The sequence below is a fragment of the Pagrus major genome, chromosome 5, assembly GCF_040436345.1.
Source record: "Pagrus major chromosome 5, Pma_NU_1.0".
Lineage (NCBI taxonomy): Eukaryota > Metazoa > Chordata > Actinopteri > Spariformes > Sparidae > Pagrus > Pagrus major.
This window is the reverse complement of record NC_133219.1, coordinates 35,187,988-35,207,708: the sequence shown is the minus strand read 5'-3', so window position 1 is coordinate 35,207,708 and position 19,721 is coordinate 35,187,988. Positions and strand designations below refer to the sequence as shown.

Here is a 19,721-nt window from a genome sequence, read left to right as displayed (position 1 = left end):
CACTAAGCTTCCTAGAGCCTCTGTTCAAACATTATATTATCCTTTCCCAGTCATGACGTAGATCCTCAAATGGGAAACCTAAAAACAAACTGACCTGACAGGATAATCAAGTGTCGGTATCAGCCGATCATGTTTGTGTAGTTGGGTGTGTGTGTGTGTGTGCAACGTCACTCAACAGTTTGATCCACTGCAGGTGCAACTTAATTCTCCTAACCCTTATCGACACTACAATCAGATCTTTGTAGCTCTACAGTTTCATACACAGATTATTTACTCAAGATGGCTTCAAATCAATTATTTTAAGTGCCTTACTGGGACACTGAATAATTGAGATGTGGGCATATTTTCCTTTCCTGTGTTCATTTGCCTGAGTACAAATGGATGTCGGTGCAGTCAAGTCGAAAAGATTAACTTGTCTTTGATTATCACTGTGCGAGCAGCATACAGGCCTGATACAAGTGAACTAAACACTGTGTGTGTCCACTGTTTTCTAACTATAACTGGTCATGAATGCATCCTTTCTTCATGAGGAGAGAGCCCAGAGATTCTTCATTCATAATATCTCCATACTGAAGATTGCTACCAAATGGTTAATTGACTCAGATAGCATACAGAAATTCTTAAGTCGATAAAAAAATGAATAAAAGGCCTCATGAGCCGTAGTACTTGGCCCTCACCTGATGACCATGTTGCAGTGGGCACACATGGGCGTACGCATCCCAGCAGGGATGTGTTCTGCCATCTGGACCAGGGTGTCCTCATCTTTAGGGTGGGGTTGAGGTAAAGGTCGGGCCGGGACGGGACGCCTCGGGATGCTGGCACTTCCATTACCCTTCATACCGAAGGATGGGGTAATCAAACCTGTCTGCGGACGGTGAACTGCAGGAGATGGAGGAGGGATAAAAGGCTATAAACGTAGATGGCAAAAGGGAACAAAAAAGTGAGCACTTATGGCATCACAAAGGCTGTGTGTGTCGGTGTTTTCCTCCCAGGTGTGTAAGTTATTTGACCTCTGCCCTCTCTGTCTATACACCCAGCAGGTGTCGTGGCGGTGCATGCAGCTGGCTGACTGCTGCTGTCACAACCGTGGATTCACTGCATCAATCTTCACAGAATCTTTCGCTCCACCTTCGACACATTCCTATGGCATATGTGCATGCATACACATGACCAACACACACACACACACACACACGCACACACACACACACACACACACTCACACACACAGACCACTGAGCCATTCCTCCAGCTAAAACCCAGACACCTGGCTAAACATATAGCTTGGCCTCTGATCTGCGGAACAGTGGATGGATATGTGTTTTTGTATGTGGGTGCACGGTGAGGCGAGGGCTACTTTTAGAGCCTAGCTTTACCATTACATGACATGTTTAGATGTGTCTGTCGGGGCCGGGCAGAGGGATGGGTTTGTATTTAATGTCAGTGCCAGTAGGGTGTTCACTCAAACACTTAAAACTAAAAGTTAAGCCTGCAATAACTGATTTTTTTGTAATAGCAGAGTGAGGATTTCTGGCACAACTTCACCTACTTCCAAGGTACACGGACATGGGGAGCATGCTCTACCTACTGAGCTACTGGGGTGACCCTAACAGAGAGCTGAAGTGACGCTCCTTCCAAGTTGGCGGCCATTTTGGTGTTGGTGACGTATGTTGAGCGAGACGATGTAGTTCACTGAGTGGTTCAACACAAAGCTAGATGGTATTTTACTTGCGATCTCCGCCCAAACTAATATGTTTGGACAGGGATAAGATCTTGCTAGTGAAGCGATTTTTACTTTAACTCTTCTCTTTACTCACTCAATCTTTTTTTTTTTAAACTTTCTAATAAGTTACAGGTTCTAGGGCTGGTGGCAACAGATTTTTTTTTTTTCCTGAGAACAGGATGCAAATGATGAGGCGGTAAAAAGTGACTGCTTTTCCCTCAATTCTCCTAGCATAATGCTGTTTTCATTAAAACATTGTCAATAACATTGTTTCTTTTCCTTCATTGTATTTTTAATGTCTTTCTGTGTCTTTCTTCACATAGACAACATTCATCACGTCAATGTACAAGCTCAAATCCTCCAACGATGCTTATAGATTACACACACGTCCTCTTTAGGGTTAGAGGGGAGAGGACGGCAACACGAAGAGCTGAAACTTGCTACAAATAACTGTAAAGCCTGCTGGATCAGTAGATTGGGGTGATAATTCTCTGTAGGTTCACTATGAGAAAGACCTTTCACACTGTTCACATTTTAAGTGGCAAATGGATTGTATTTATGTATAGAGCGCTTTTTCTTGCCCATTAACACATTCATACACTCAAGGCAGAGGCTGCCATGCAAGGTGCTGACCTGCTCATCAGGAGTGATCACCAGGAGCCAACAACTGACCTTCTAATTAGTGGATGACCTGCTCAAACTCCTGAGCCACAGATGCCCTTAAAATAATCTAAAAATACACAGCCTTGTTACAGCCTTGTTTGACAGACGTAGACGGAGGCTGAAATGCAGCTTTTAAGATGCCAAAGATTTTACACAGTTTGACGTTGAAACTTATTCGTAAAGTCGCCATTAATCACGCCAACATAAGGTTGTAAGTTTGACGGTGAAGCTGCTTCAGGAATGAGCCGGGCAGGAAAGTGAAGGAAACGGGTGTCAGCACTAGTGTGTGTGTGTGTGTGTGTGTGTGGGTGTGTGTGTTTTCAAATTTTAGCACCATGCCAATTTGTTTTTTTACAATGAGCATTTGCAACAAGGCAGTGGCTGAAGACTTGGTTCCTTAACTGCAGCTCAGGATTCAAAATGGGTCAGTGGCTTACTGCTGCTAGGGCTCTATACGGCTGGTAGTATATTTTCATGAGCCTGGGTCCCGGGGTAGGTGACTACATTTACGATTTTTGCTGAGTGGCAGTTACATCAGGAAGAGGACTGAAGGAGAGGAGAGGACAGACGGGATGGGGAGATAGTTAAAGCTATGCTAGATTAATACTCACAAATAAACAGATAGACAAACAAGCACATGTATGTGATAATTTAATGCCCAGAAAAGACACTTGTTTTTAGTCCCTGTGGACCAATTGCAGATGGTGTACACGAGTTATACTGCAGGTCTGTGTCTTGCCCTTAAAACTTTATTCGTAACTCCCGACAGGTCCCTTCAGTAAATATTATCGTTCTAAAAGAGTAGGACTGCTGCACGTGTGACTGGGCGGGGCCTTCTCGCCTGCTTAACGGGCTTCCACGGAGGAAAAAGACGAGAAAAAGCAAAAGAAAGTCTGCAATGACCTATTTCACAACATATGTCACGCTTCAACCATGGAAAATAAGCCTCTTTCCCCTCGCTAACTGGCTGCAACAACATGAATCCAACAGCAGTAAATCAGTTTTTACATTATGCCAGGATTTGAAACCAAACATTTTTTTTACGAGAATAAAAATAACACTTTTTAACCAGACTGGGGGGGCTGGTGGTGGTTAAAAACTATATGTATAACCACATAGAGTTAAAAGAAGATTAAGTTCAATTCCTCTGTGAGAGTTTATTTTAAGGAATCCATTTAGAGACTCTGTTCTCACCGTGACTTATGCTAAGAAAACACTTCAGGCACCTTAGTCTGATTATAGTCTACTAGTTAATTTGGTGAAAAAACACCATAACATGCCTTCAGTGAGAGCCACTCACACACAGGCACACAGATATCCTTTTGTTGGATTTGGCAGCCGGCTGAGGCAGTAATGTACTACTCCACATATCTCATGCAGCAATTTGGCTCCATGAACAAAAATTTTAGTCACTGAAACCCCTGTATTATGTATTGTATATACAGTATACTGTATTCTTCAATGTGTGCTCACAAAGGCGGAAATATTATTGCAGTCTGTTAATAGAGGACCTGCCAATTGTGGCTCGGTCCCAGGTCCATTAATCATATTTTATACAGGATGGAAAAATCACAGCCGGCAGTGAGCAGTGCTCATTGTGAACACGAGGGAAAAAGTGAATGAAAACCCAGTGAAGATGTGCTGCTATCACAAGTGGACAGGACAGCCACAGTGTTTACCCTGGTTTGCAGCAGGTGCTTTGATCATGGTCTTGATGACTGCAGTCTCATGGCTGTTGAGTTCTGGCTCCTCTCCCTCGTCACTGTGCGGAGAGACACAATGTAAAGCAATTAGTATGTTTGTTTATTTCTCAATTAAATGCACACCACAAACAATTCTCTTTGCACATGAAACGTTAAAGGAACTCAATTTGTATTTGCTTTCACTTCAAACATAGTCACTTTTTGCATCCTGCTCATTGGGAGCGATGGAGTTAAAGGGGCATTATGTGGTTTTGGAGAAGAAATTCAAAGTTAGATTTTAATATTTATTAAAAAATGAGGTAATAACACAAACTCAGAAATATTTTTTTTTCCATAACTGAATAAATAAGGTGTTTTCAGAGGAGGTAAAATCCCAAGAACACTGTTTGAAGCTAGAAATGTGGCGGGGTCCTTCATATATTGTTTGTAAATATAGAAATATATGTACAAACAAGGTTAAACAGTAGGGAATTGTGTTGTCATTTAAGGTCAGTTTGTTTATTCAGTCATAAAAACAAAGAGTATCAATGAAGAGCTTTCTCTTCTGATTAAAAATGTCCTCCCCAAAACTACATACTGCACCTTTAAACCACACTAGACAAAAAAAGAAAAAACAACGACAGGAAAAAAGTACTCGCACAGTCTCATTTTTCAAGTTCCTGTCACAGTAAGACAGATTCCAGACCACCTACCTGCTGACAGAGCAGAGACAAATATGGTACCAACCAAAACACAGCACGCAGCTCCAGCCAAAACAGTACAGTACTCAGCTTCATGGTGCACTTCCTAACTTGTGACAGTATGCTCAGAAATACTGCCCTTTAGCCAGTTTCACAGCGGAACAGAGTCCAGGCCACCGGTCTGATGATGGATAGGAGAGGAGTAGGTTTGCACAGCACTAATAATATGGCACACACATTCAAAACCAGTGCCAGAATATCAATTCGAATGACTGGACAGAGAGTAAGTGACTCATGGTGTAATGAACAAAAGTGCCCATTCCAGATGTACTGAAGGCAGATGCCAAACCAGCACGACTAATGATGGAGGGGAGACAAAGATCTCATGATGTTTGACCACATGAAGACAGCTATACACTGTGTAAACACTGTTGCCACCTCCTCTTATACTTCAAACGTCTTCCCTCAAAGCATGAGCGTTTGGTTTGGATGCTTCATTGAGGAAGAGACAAACTGAATGGGCCCCCATGGCAACATTGGCAGCTCATTTTCATGGTCCCTAAGAAATAAAACTGAATTTCACATCTGGGTCAAAGGCTGAGTAATTTTAAGAGACTCTGCAGTAAAATTTAATGGATGATCACGTCAAACGATGCCAGAACACTAATTCAAGTGACGAAATAGAGAAAATGACCTCACAGGAGCAGGGGTATTTCTCGGCTCTCTAAAGAAAATAGATAAATCGAGCCTTGCACGGCGCTGTGATACTGTAGGTGTTCAGTTTATGCTCGGCGAGCAGCGCTGTGGCACATTTTGTCCCCAAAGAAGCGTAAACACACTCTATCTGTGGCATTTTTCTTCCTGACACATTCCCTCTCGGGTCAAAATGTTCTCTTGCAGGACAAAACACGAGCAAAGTACTCCCTCATGACGCAAAATGTTCTCTACTTGTTGTGTTTAAAGAATGTGGAGACAGGCTCTGAAAGTCATTTTCATTCGTTTCAATCATTTTCTTGTCTTGCAGGAAGATGCCAGAGCTTGTCCAGCTATCACGGCGCGAGGGAGCAAAATGTCTTGGCTCTTCAATCATACGTGGCCCCGGGGCCTCAGATAAACCAATGCAAAATGAATAACCTCTCTATGAGTAACATCCAGTCTATAAGCGTGTGTGTTTAAGTATGTGCATGGTCATCAGTGCCAGCTGAGGAGCTTGGGTGGGCCAACAATCTCTCCCCAGACGTATTACACTCATCATGCTCAGTTGGAGCCAATGGCAGCAGTTGGATCACTGCTGTCTTCCCCCCTCGTGCCGGGCCGTTAGGGGACTCACGGGAGACCAAGTGTTGTGGCAACTGCAGTCATAGTTACATTGGGTTGTGCTGGTATGTTTTGTGTGAGTGAGAAGGGAAGAAAGAGTGAGAGGGAGATAGAGTCAGAGACTATGAGAGGTGAAATGACGAGCAGAGAGGAAGATAGAGGAAGAATGTCACACTTGTGTGTGTGCTGGCTTCACCTCAGTAGATGCTGTGTGTCGCTGCTGCACACACTTCATTTCATCACTTGAGATCATCCATAACATCAAATGGTCCCTACAGAGCAGGGGGTCCACTTGGTTTACCACCAAGGACTACCCTCTAAAACAGGGGTGCCCAAACTTTCTCCCCTGGAGGGCCAAAACAGAAACTTAATGGTGGGCCGCGGGGAAAAAGAGAACATATGGAAGAACTTTATTTAAAAATAAAGTACCCATAGGAAGTCATAATTATGAGTTTTTATCTCATAAATTTGACTTTTATCTCGATTTTGACTTTTTATTATCTCACAACTTCGACTTTATCTCATGATTTCAACCTTTTATCTCAGAATTATTACTTCTTATCTCATAATAATGACATGGGAATATTTTAGATTTACAGAATTTTTTTTTCCATCAAACTTAGCTGTTTTTTTTACTTTCTTTAATTGGCTGAAATGAGCTCCCATATAAATACCATATTATTAAAATGCTAAATGGTGCTAGGATTCAAAGTTCCCTTAAATGACTGACAAAAAGAAAAGATAATAAATAACTAGAGATCCTTCATGTTTAAAAAGCATTTTAACTTGTAAAAAAATAAACAGCATTAAAAAAAAGTGAAACTTTCATTTAAAAAAACAATATTTCACTGAAAACACCTGGCGGGCAGAATTCAACGTTGTGGCAGGCCAACTTTGGGCAGCTTGCTCTAATATCTTTCTGAACGATGTAACTGTGGATTATGGGATATGTGGTCAAATGTACAACTCACAAGAAAGAAGAGAGGACACATTAAATTTACCTAAAGACATAGACAGCATTGACGGGAGAGGAGAAGAGAGGGTCTCCCTCTGCTGTGGCAGACTGGTGCCAAGACACCCTTTGGTGTGAGAAGAAAATATCACAGAAATAAGGAGCGCTGTTTAGCAACAAACACACAAACATAAAGTGACAGAGATGGTTGATTAGATGGCTAATGGCATTCCCACTCCTGTCACATTTACATGTAACATTTAATAGTTGTTAGAAAACTCTGTAACTGAATGGATCAGTGGTTATAAAAGGCTTCTGGTTAATATAAACACTGTTAAACAATAATCACACAAGCTGCAGCACAATGACGAGGATTGTGATAAATGCACCCAGTGGACTGTTGCGTTAGCATTGATTCGGGCTAATTAGCCTTTGGCTAATACAGTCCTAATCTAAGTACTCTCTATAGGAAAGAGACTTTCAGACTGCACAGTATCTCCCTTCATTTTCATGATCTGCTTATCATTTTGTACCTCATGTGTCTGACAGGAGGAGCCGGGCAGATACGGTGCACGCTTGTTTCTTACATCTATAGGCAGAGACACAACTGTAGACAGATCTTTCAGTTTTCATTCAACCTCGTTTACATTTTTACATCAACCCATAGCACCTCCAGAAGTGTTTTTATTGTACTTCAATTGTGTATCTATCAAAAACGATTAGCAAATTATCGTATTTAATTTTATTGACATTTTACACAGCCTTTTTTGGAATCAGGGTCGGTATGCTATTTATCATTCTACTCTTTTGTAGATTACTGGTGATGCCTATAGCACTCATCATTGTACCGTGTATTAAAAAGTAGGTTTTCTTCTGTCTGTGAGATGTGATAGACATTTGTATTTGTGTATGTGAGGCCCTCATTAGGAGGTTGCTACCGTATTTATCTACTATGCTTCACTGGTCCTCAGGTCCTTCTCAAACACTCAATTCAGCTTCTTTTTGCACCTGTTTTAATTGAATCTGTCGATAACCTTCTCTCTGAAGAGTACTCTTTCATTTTCTGGAGGCATTTCTTCATCAGAAGTCATACAACATAAATAGACTTCAATACAGCTGTCACCACAGTCTGGCCCCAAAGCAAGATTCAGTGATGTAATGACCCTTCCTTCTTTTTTAGGCCTTTAATCAGGATATGACCCCGTCACATTTATCTTCAGACCTCTTGGGGCCTCTTGACCAGCAGGTTGGTGAACCGTTGCCATGAGTAATAATAAAGGCGGGAAGGTTGCTAAATTAAGAAGTAAATGAGCGCGCTTTCAGGCTGATTAACCAAATGAAATTCAAAGTTTTCTCTCCACTAAAACATCAAGAGCATCATCTGACATTAACATATCAAGCAGGACGGTCGTGTAAAGAGCAGGAAAGACCTCATCCTCATCATGCCATTATGCTATTGCCATGTGAGATTAAAGGCTGTAGTGCCATCTATTCAAATTATCCGGCCGAACATTCGTTCACATTAGCTTTGGTAATTGGCTAACGACAGGTGACAAGTAGAGCAGGAAATAAGATGCTCCCCAGCCCTTCATTTATTAGAGCCAATTACAGCACAGCTCGTTAATATTCTCCACCAATCAGGCCAATTACAGGGGAACGTAACTGTATTCTGCAAGACTGTGATTGGTTGATTAATGAGTGTTTTGATTCAATAGTAGCCGGTTAGAATTCTGACCATCTGGACATACTGGGCCACGTATGAACCTTGTTAACCGAAGGGATAATTAAAGAGGGATGAGAGGAAGGAGGGAGAGAGGGACACGTTTATTTTCTTTTTATCTGTCTTTGTTCTGTCTTTTTCTACATTAATACAACCTTAACATTTCTCTCGTATGTCTCCCTGCCCTGCCTTGCTCTGCATCTCTGTTGTTGTCCCTGTGTTTGTCTTATCTGAAGTCTATTTTCAACACTGCATGCCGCCTTATTATAAGACTCCTTGCTTGCTGGTATTTAGCGATAATGAGGGAAAAAAAGGGCAGATTTCTGTCCCCCGACTGTGTACATATGTAAAGTAACCCCTTGTGTGCGGTAGCTCCGACGAGAACTTGTATTTTTGCATCTCATAAATGTGCTGGTTTTGTTTGAACGTTGAACAAATGGTCCATTAACATAGCTAACTGCTGTCCAGCAGCTCTCTGCAACACCCAACAGATGGTCTATCATTCGGCACTGTGATATTCTCTGGATCAACTTCAGTCCAACCACACTATACCATACATGCACGTGCATCTACACACACACACAAACACACACACACAAACACAATGACAAAGATATCCATCCATAGAGACACCCACTCAAACTCTCTCTCACACATGCACACACATTTCATACTTCACGGTTTAAATGCGTGCACTTGTGTCCACTAGCCAACGACTGATCTCTCTGAGATGCTGCCAAGTTGTTTCACAGTAACCACAGAATGTCATAGCTGGTATGAGTTGTCTCCACGGAGGCATATGGACCGTATCTTGGCACGGTCCGACTTCACACAACTTTTTTCACTGCCTTTAAATGGCATGTTCAGTGCACTCAAGGCCTGTTTACACCACGCGTTAAAAATATAACAACACTTTCTTTCCTTAAGCTGTCTCCCCTGTAGGTTTGCTACTGTAGATTGCTTGTGTTGTTCAAAGCATGAGTTGATCAGCAGCATGCATCACATGACATGCGCGGTGAATCACTCCACATATTATTCGTGTAGTAGTTGATTATATTATTCTCACTCTTTCCAAGACTCAGACCTGGACAAAACTATATTAAAATAACAATAATAATATTGATTTAAATATTGTTCTGTATGTTTTTTAAAGGAGACCTGCTTTGCTTTTTCATTTTTTTACCTTTCCTTCACTGTGTTATATAGGTTCTTATGCATGTCAAAGATCCTGAAAGCCAAAAAGTTAAAAGTCCGCACCAACAGAAGCTCTCCTCTCCTACAGAAAACACTGCTCCTGAAACGCCTCGTCAGTAGTCTCACCTTTAATCCTGTGACATCACAGACACATGTCATCATGTCAATATTTGCATAATTTATACCTGGTTGGTGTGAATTGATTTGACAGCTAATTCGGCAGAAACTGATTTAGCACAGCTGCTCTGATGTTGTTAGCGGTGCTGGCTCTGGCGTGTGTGAGCTGACCAATCAGAGGAGACTGGAGGGCCTTAAAGAGACAGGAGCTAAAACAGAGGGAGAATAAAGTGCTGCTGAACTGGAAGTATGACAGAACTGCTGTGTTTTGAGCACTAAGGCATGTAAACCTATTCTAGTAGTAACCTTAAGTAAAATTATGAAGCTGTAAATGAGCATAATATGTCTCCTTTAACTTAAAACAAAGCAGTTGTACATTAACAGGTAGCTTTGTCCAGGTCTGCCCTGTCTACCTCTTGTTCTTGGGCAGATGCAGCTCACTGACGCTACGACGCTTCTTCTTCTTCCTCAAGCGCAGTGGCGGAGCCTGAGTGATTGGAGTGATGAGCAGGGCGTCCAATAAGGACTGAGACATTGCCTTCTCAGGGGGACTGCTCTGATAAGTTGCTCTGACAAGGCGATGACATAATGAGGAAGAAGGGAGGCACAGGAGGGAAGGGAAATCATGATGGAAGCAAGATGTCAAAACCGATTGAAAGCAAAAGGTAGAGGTTGTTGGCAGAGAACACAGACAACACAACACTTGCACTCTATTTACCTCGCCTGCACCGGACTACGTGTGTTTTGTGTGGACTGTTTCGGGGCACTGGGAGTAAGAGGAGGAGGGCGGGGGGCTGCTCTGGGCAGGAAGTCCAGAGGACTTGACAGGAGCTCCCTCCTGTTTACCCATACACACACCAGCAATACACCATATAGAAAGACAATAGAAGACAGGAGGAAAACAGGAGGATCAAACTGATGAGCAAAGAGATATTAAAAAAAAAACGTTCTTTTAAAGTTCTGGCAACATTTGAGCAAAACTCCTTGCAACACCATACCTGACTGGTCTGGTAGAAAGTACATGATGATGTGTTGACAAATGAGACGGATGAGTATTGACTTGGAAACTGCGAGTACAGAAATAGGACACGCAGACAGTACAGACGTCACAGATTGGTCACATACTTGAGACGTTTTAATGAGCTGTTAACTGACAACTGAAAAGTTCACTTCATCTGCATCAAGTGTGAGAATTGCTGTGCAGCACCTGTGCTGAGGAGAAAGGTCAAACCGAGTGTGTGCTGCCTTCAGGGAATCTGTTGCTTGGCAATTTAATTTGTGGTCATCGCCTGTCAGACGCCCACTGGACTCAAACTTTACTGAGTCTGTGCTGTCCTCTAGTGGTGGCACAGGGGAACTGCCAGACCAAGGCAACAAAGTAAAAGAAATGATTATAGTTAAAAGCCTTTTTTAGACCTATCATGCATTTTAGTGTAAGACTGTGTGTTTTCATAAAACATCCAAAGCTCAATGTACCTTTCAGCTGCGGGCAGTCTGAAGCTTGGTGGCTCTGTAACAGCGCTATCCTGAGCAGCTGGTGTCTGGGCAGGGACCGGGTCAGAGGAAGCCTCTGGTGCTTTATTTTGAACTAACGAGGGGTCACTATTATGTGACGAGTACAGTCCTTGAGCAGGTAATACACTAAACACAGGTAAACAGGAAGCTGGAGTCTGTGTACACACAGGATTCTGGCCAAGATAACGTGGGACGTTGTCAGGCAGAAATGCTGCATTAAGAGAAGCGTCATTCGGCCTTTGTGCACGAGATTCCGGTATTTGGCTTGAGTTTGAACCACTGTATGTTAAAGGTACCAGCATTGGAGCTAATGGATAGTTCATGTTCGCCAGCTGAGTTGGATGTATTTGACAAAACATGTCAACAGAACCTGGACACGCCATTGGGAAGGCCACTAAGTGAAGCGGTGCTGCAGATGATTCATCGTTCTCTTGATGTTGAGTTTTTAAGAGGCTGCCAGGTTTGGAAATGAGGACATAGCTGGGGATTGTAGCGCCCCCCTCTGGCTGTAGCTGATCAGCTGATGAGCCTGCCGTCTGTGCCTGTGGTTGGTGTTGGATCACGTGATCCGATTCTGCACCGTTCAGTCCACTGAAGGCTGAGAGAGAAACCTCTACATGGTGAGAAGATTGATGTGTTGCAGATCTGTCGCTGGCAGATAACAGATAGAGCATCAGTGAATTTAAATCATAATTTTGAGGTTTGGTACATTTTGAATAAACAATTTGGATTAAAGATAAAGTTTGTTTTGGTGGAGGCGTGAAAAACAAACATCCCAGTGTATTAAACTTGAAATTATTGAACAATTGTGCAGTGGTCAGTTAGTTCCTGTGATTGATTTAGGTCTTTTCGTGATTGTTGTTATAATTAAAAGTGACTACGGTGTTGCGGGACTATTTTCAGATGAAGAGGTGAAGAAAAAAAAGGTTGGTTGGAGATTTATACCTGACCTCCTCACTGTTTGTCTCAGATTCAGTGATACAACTAGAGGAGGAAAGAGTGAAGGAACTAAGGAAGTAAGGGAGAAAGGAAGTAAGGAAAAAGGACACCAGAGACAGAGAGAAAAGGGAAACAAGAAAAAAATGTAATCACTTTATTAGCTACAGTATAGAATAATAGGTTTTCAAACTCAAATCACAGAAGATAAATTTCAGGCACTCACGCTATTTTCAAAAATGTAACACTGCTACAGTCTACAAAGAAGAAACTATAAAGTCAACATAATCAGCACTAAGTAAACATGGGGGTGAAGTAAAGGCAAAGATGTAAAGGCACTGGAGAAATATTTTACATAGCAGTACTTTGCATTGCAAGCCATTTATAGCATTTATACAGTCACTTCGCACACCCTCAAAGCAACAACCCGCTCACTGAGAAGAGCCTTCCTTACTTGCAGTTTCCATACAAATGTCTAAGAGCACCAGTCTGGACTGTTACATCCCAGCAGCATACTTCAGCATATAAGCTATTGGTTTATGCAAGTTGACATCGCCATCATATCTCACTAGTAGTTCCAATCTCCTCCATAACATATACATAAACAAAAGTCCAAATAACATAAAGGAACATACATAACTGTGTATAGCATAGAGAATCACACAAAGCCAGGGTAGATATGCTATTTTCAATGATCTCAGAGATATACTCCTCCCTCCAAACTGCACACCTTCCCCTTTTGCCAGCATACATTACAGTGATACAGACTATAATGAAGGTGAAACAACAGTGTAGTAATGCAGGGAATTTGTAAAGAGCATCTGTTCTTTCTCAGGTGTTTTGTATTGCAGACTTACAGAATAGGAAGCAGGGTTTGTCCATGTCTGAATTTGAATTACTGTGGCTCAGCTTGTTGTTCCATGTTTAAGAACGAAAACAGAATGAATGACTCATGATATGCTGTCTGTACAACACTCAGCAGGCCTTTTCTCATTGCCATGGGGCATTCTGCACATATGTGAAGCCAGCATGCAGTATGAAGTGTATGTGCTGTAGTGAAGATTGGCAGCACCTGATTAGATTCTTCAGGGTTTTAGACTTTTAATAAAAACTCTACATCACTTTCCTTTCATCTTTGTTTTTGGCTCAATAGTGGATCCTACCCATCATATTAAAGGAGACCTATTATGCTTTTAATTTTTTTTCCCTTTCCTTCAGTTTTCCATAAAGGTTCTTGTGCATGTAAAAGATCTCGAAAGTTAAAAAGCTCTTCTCTCCCACAGAAAATACTGCTCCTGAAACGCCTCGTCAGTAGTCCCGCCTTTAATTCTGTGACGTTGTGACATCACACTATGTCAACATGTCACACATTTGGATAATTTCTGCCTAGCGGCTAGTTTGGCACATGGGAATTGATTCAGCGTAGCATTAAAGCATGTAAACCTATTCAAGTTTAAGCAAATGAGCATAATATGTCTCCTTTAATTGATTATCAGTATGGGGATCATTCAATCAATACTGTGTACAAGACAGGAGCATACAAATGCTTTAACTTATCCCCAGATTAATGTCCAGTATAATAAGGTAAAAGTGGACACATGCTGATAAAAGTGAGCGTTTACGCATCCACAGTGTACCTTCAGAACTGGAATCAGTGGAGTGGTCGGGCACGTATCAACACTTGATTAAAGGTCTGAATGAGGCCAGCGCTGAGCAGGCACATAAATTAACAGTGAAAGACAAGCGTAAAGACACACGCACACACACACACACGCGCGCACACACACACACACACACACACACACACACACACACACACACAAAGACTCCCAACAATTCCTTTGCAAGCTCTCACTCGAGAAATCGTTGCTGTATTTCCTTTATTCCCTTCAGTCCACCAGCCTTCAACAGTCAGTTTCATTAACAATCACCTATAGAAGTCAAACTGATATGGTGCACACATACACAGATAGACAAGACAGACACACACACACACACACACACACACACACACACACACACACACACACACACACAGAGTCTACTGGACATTAAGGGTGCGGGCGGACACTCCGTGATGCCAGTCTCTCAGCTCCTTATACTTAGGGCCAACCACCAACCGAGTGGTGGTCTTGTTCCCTCTGCCATGACAGGAAGAGAAGAAAAGGAGAGAAAAACACACCAAAAGAGAGAGAAAAAGAAAGATTTAGGAAAAGTTGCCCTGAAATCTGCAATGAGATACACTGTGAGACATGCGGCAGCGGAAGCTTGATGACACAGTAACAACTGTACAAACAAGAAGCTGATGATACACAGGTTTTGATGGGGTGGAGATGGGCAGTTTTTCTGCCATTGATAGAAAAGAAAATGACAGAAGTAGATACAGAGAGAGGAACCAGAGTGGAAGGAACATCCAGAGAACAAATGCCTCCATCTCATGGCCAGTATGGAGTGAAATGATGAATAAATTCAACCATGAAGCCACACCACCAAAAAAGCCACAGACAGCGGGAATGTCTGAATGTTAACACAAGCGATCACAGACACACAGTGATCACATGTATCGCCACGAACCGCTACGAGCACCGGACAGCCGATGGATCACATCACACTGAGAACAACAAGGCCACAGTCCTGCCGTGATTGTCGACAACACAATCACTGCTGGTTAAACAACATGCAGCACTGCACGGCTGTCACATCCACAACCGAATGCACAGGCAACCATTAGGGGAACACAAAGCATCACATAAAGCCCCAGCACAGATGAAAACCCCTTTCAGCTGTCGATGTTTAAAAATTCAGCAATCTGAGGTGGGAATTTAATTAAAAACTACTTTGTTAGCTTTTGGAGCTACTGAGAATGGACATTCTGTACAGTGCACAGAGGTCTGGCTTTTGACTTAGTGGCTCCGATGTGATCCCTTCTCTGCTGTCTAGACAGGAAGAGCCCACACAGCATCAACACAATTGCCAGAACGGTGCCACTGATATCCAAAGTCCGATTTTCTGCTGCTCCATAAAAGTCGCCTTTATTATGTTAGAGGCAGTCGATGGAGTGGGCTAAAAATGACATTTTATGGACTATGTATTGTCACTGCACACAAGCAAAACTGATGATAGGGAGTCCAGGGCTGTTAAAACCATTGCCATGCACTTACTTTGACTTCTTGGCTGCCTCAGTTTCCTCTTCTTGAACTACAAGTGAAAGAATAAAAACAATGAGTCCATGATTAAAATTAAAATAGTAGTTTACTGAGCTTTTGATTCACAAATGAATGATGCATGATCTGATATCACCATGTTTTCCAGCAACATCATAATTAAAGCAACGGTATGTATCTTTGAAAGGGACTCTGGAGAAAGGTAGTTGATTATTGAATCTCAATCCCAGGTCGTCAAATAATCACGCTTTGGGTTTTAGTCCCGAGCGTTGGTATTTGATGAGCTGGCAACCTATTTCTATAGAAGTTCAATAAAGACATTCTCAAAAACATCACCACTCTTTGCACTTCAGTCAGTAACGTACCATTCTCGGTGCCGGTGATCTGAGCCAGAATCTTGAAAGATCTGGACTGGGTGGTGCCGGTGCGTGGGCGCCAGTCCTCTGTGTCCTCGGTTATGCGCTTCCTGCTGGCATCAGCGTGAGTGGGCACATGGTAAAAATGGATGTCTGTGTCCTGGATGTGTTTCCTGGGCACTCTGGAAGGACAGGACAGATGACTTCAGCAAATATACTTTTAATTTGAAAGGCTTCCTCTCATAACTGATCAAAGTAACAGATGATGAGATGAGATGAGGACTGATGTCATTTCCATGGAGGTATTAATACTATTAATATTACCTATTAAAGCGAAATGTAGAATTTTTAATTTTACAGGATCCTATAAAACATTTTATACTTGGAGACCAACTACCGTAGTAGGTCATAAGTAGTTCTGAGTGGGTTGTGAGATAAAACCATGTTAGGTCTGTTTAGGAGGTTAATTCTAACCAGAGATTTTTAAATTGTTCATGTACTGACGTTATTTAACACACAGTAAGCCAGTTAGAGGGATGGTATTAAACTGTTTGATGTTTAGACTGCAGGTTACATGAAATAGCAATGTGGTAAAAGATAATCACCAACAATTTGTGCTTATTAGACCAGAAAAAATGGGAAGAAACTTCACACCACAATTTGTTAAAATGCATTTGGTGTCCAGGGTCTGAACCAATCTGATACCTTGGTGGTGGAGGTGGTTTTCTTGAGAACCAATAACAGAAGGGGGAAAGGGGATAGCAGAAAACAGAAATATACTGAATAAAGGCAGGAGAAGCTAAAACAGAAACATTCATTACATTCTGAAAGACAGAATGGAATTATCTGAAAAAGACTTACTTCAAAATACTCTGAGGTCCACTGAAGGGGAAGTAAAGTGGAGGAAGAGAAGAAGATACAAGTGTGAGAGGAAATTGATAAAAGGAAGTGTTAACAAGCAGAAAGAAGAATATATATGGAGAGAAATAAAAATGCATGCAAAACTCCATCTGATTACATCAACAGTTGGACAAAAATTCTCTCTATATGAGTCAGTTCTCTTTTCATCCACATGGTGGTGCTGCTGAATCATCTAGATCTCTATATCACTACATTCATTCATATATTTGGGCAGTAGAGGAGTATAAACATGGATATAACAGAAGAACTTTGTCCAGACGGTATGAAAACATGCAATTTTGCTTGAAAGACCATGCAACACAATCACAATTGAACATATGTGGTTTGTGTGAATGCATGAACACTAAATGTTTGGGTATCCACAGTCTTTCCTGGCATCATGGTGCTGACGGGCCAGTTACTAATTGGCTGTCGATAAATCAACTCTTTGGAAACATGCACACACAGCGAGAGGCATTGAAGACTTTTCAGGCACCGCTGTCAATAAATCACATATAAATACACTCACCCACCAACACACTCACCTAACGCACTGAATAGACTGATTTATGAGCGTCTCTCAACACATTCTCGTCACAGCAGCAGCTATGTGGGTGTGGGAGTGTTGACAGCTCTATGTGAGCCTGGTCACACACTTACAGTTATCCTGGAAGTGTGTGACAATATAGCCTCTGTGTGTGTGTGTGTGCGTTTGTGTGTGTGTGTGTGTCAATATATTTGTGATTTACAGTTGAGGTAAAAATATGCTGTAGCCTCAACATATTGTATGACATACACAAACTTAATTGATTTGTATTAGCTGAGTGCTGCTGTTCCTGTATAATATAAAGATCAAATTAAGCTAATTGTACAGTAAAATGTTACTATCAGTAATACTGTAAAAAAAAAGTAGTATAAAGCCTTTTGTGGCTCCAGAGGAAGCTGTATGTAATCTAATAAATTGATTCCAGTGATGTCACCCAGTGGCACAAGTTGCATTGTGGATAATGTAGGTGCCAGGTGCTCAAAAGGAAGAAGAGTGGTTGCAATAAAAATTAACATTTGTCCAACAGCAATGCAGACCAGTGGACTGCTTTTCAAAACCTGATGCCTACATTACCCACAATGCAAATTTGAGGCACTTTATCTGATGACCTGCAGCTTCCTCTCGAGCCACAAAAAGCTTTATACAACTTTTTTCACATGTGCAGTAGCGCTCTTCAAGACCTGTAAACACACTTTAGTGTGTAAAATTGGTGGAGTAACCCTTTAAGCAAATGCATGCAGATGCCATAATAAAGTAGACAGGTGCAGAGAAAGACAGAAGAGCAATAATGACGGCAGGCAGTCAAACACTCATAACCTGACATGCTTCAGAGACTAACTTTGTGACTTTGGCTGCAGTCTGGAAAGCAGAAAAACAAGGGTTGAAAGGAAGACTGAGAGACAGAGAACAGCGACATAAACATGTCCGAAATTCTTGGCAATTAACAGTAAAAACATCAAAAGCTGTCATTCAAATATCCCTTCTGAAACGAACCACACAGCTCAGTTACATCATGCAAACAAGCAAACAAGAAGCAAGGATGAACACACATGCAGTCATGTCAGTGAACAGGAAAAATCCCAATGATTAAACTGGAAATAGACAAGTTTGCTTCACCGTATCATTTTGAAGTAAATGTTGATTGCACAATGCACGTCAAAGCCAAACACTGAAGAAAGATCCTGACTCTGCTTTCATAAATTATTCTACGCTATTAAATGTCGTCTGTGATACTTGGGGAAGACGATGTCCCCAATTGAAATGCAGCTTGTGTGTCTGTGCGTGAGTGCACGGCTGCATGGTGTAAGATTATATTGTGCAGATCACGGGTGTCTGCTGAATCTCACAGAGGGAGGAACCACTTTTGTCAGCGTGTTTCCCCCAGAAAAGAGCACAGAGTGAGTAGAAACATGAAAACAAACGGAAAAATTATGACTCACAAAAGGAGTAAATTCAGTCCATTTGGTATCTTGAGGGCAATAAATAAAGAAACACTCACATATACCTTCTTTGTTTTGAGATGAATCGGTGAAAGAATGAGTGAAACGGCTCGACGAAGGTGAAAAGACTGTGTCAATTCAAGGCTGAAAACCTTTATCGATTCACTTATTTGCTACAAGAGCAAAGAGAATGCCACACAGGTCGAGTTACCAGTGCCAGCTATATATACACAGCTTAGTCATAGCATCATAGCATAGTTATACTCACTATGCCTCTGGAGAAAGGAGAGACAGAAGATTCAGGGGGGTGGAGATGGAGATGATGGTGGGAATTACGTAAAGAGGGGAAGAGGCAGTTTGGGTATGAACGATGGCATGATATAATTTATGTGCTACAAATGTTTGTAATACATGTGGTGCTGCATTCAGGCTCCTGACCTCGATACAAAATACAGAGGAAGAGGTCCAGTTTCACTTAGAGAAGCAAAGCTGTGTTTTTTATAGAATATCATGAATGATTCATGATGCACTCACAGATGAGGAGGGAGGGGGAGTACTTTTTGATTTGTTTCATGGTAATAGTTTGACATGTTGTTATGAGTAGAAAGATCCCATACAGCTGTCATGCCAGGGATATTTTACTTTGTCTATACACACTTAAGTGATTTAAGTTGTAATATTTTCAAACTGGACTTCAGTTCCCTGGTTCCAAGCTGTCAAATGTCTCTTGTCAAGTTCCTACAGTAAATAAACACCACATTTACCCACTTGAGTTTGCTCCAATATCAGGGTTTC

General features: G+C 41.7%; 1 protein-coding gene across 1 annotated transcript in view; it reads right to left on the bottom strand.

The window, feature by feature from the left end:
• Window positions 1–19,721, bottom strand: part of pdlim5a (PDZ and LIM domain 5a) — a 62,341-nt gene that overhangs the window by 4,716 nt on the left and 37,904 nt on the right. The window contains exons 5-8 of the mRNA XM_073466523.1: window positions 16,050–16,222; window positions 15,682–15,718; window positions 4,066–4,148; window positions 678–879 (exon numbers count right to left, since the gene is read on the bottom strand). Of these exons, the coding sequence (XP_073322624.1) occupies window positions 678–879; window positions 4,066–4,148; window positions 15,682–15,718; window positions 16,050–16,222 (495 nt within the window). The remainder of the gene's footprint in view (window positions 1–677; window positions 880–4,065; window positions 4,149–15,681; window positions 15,719–16,049; window positions 16,223–19,721) is intronic.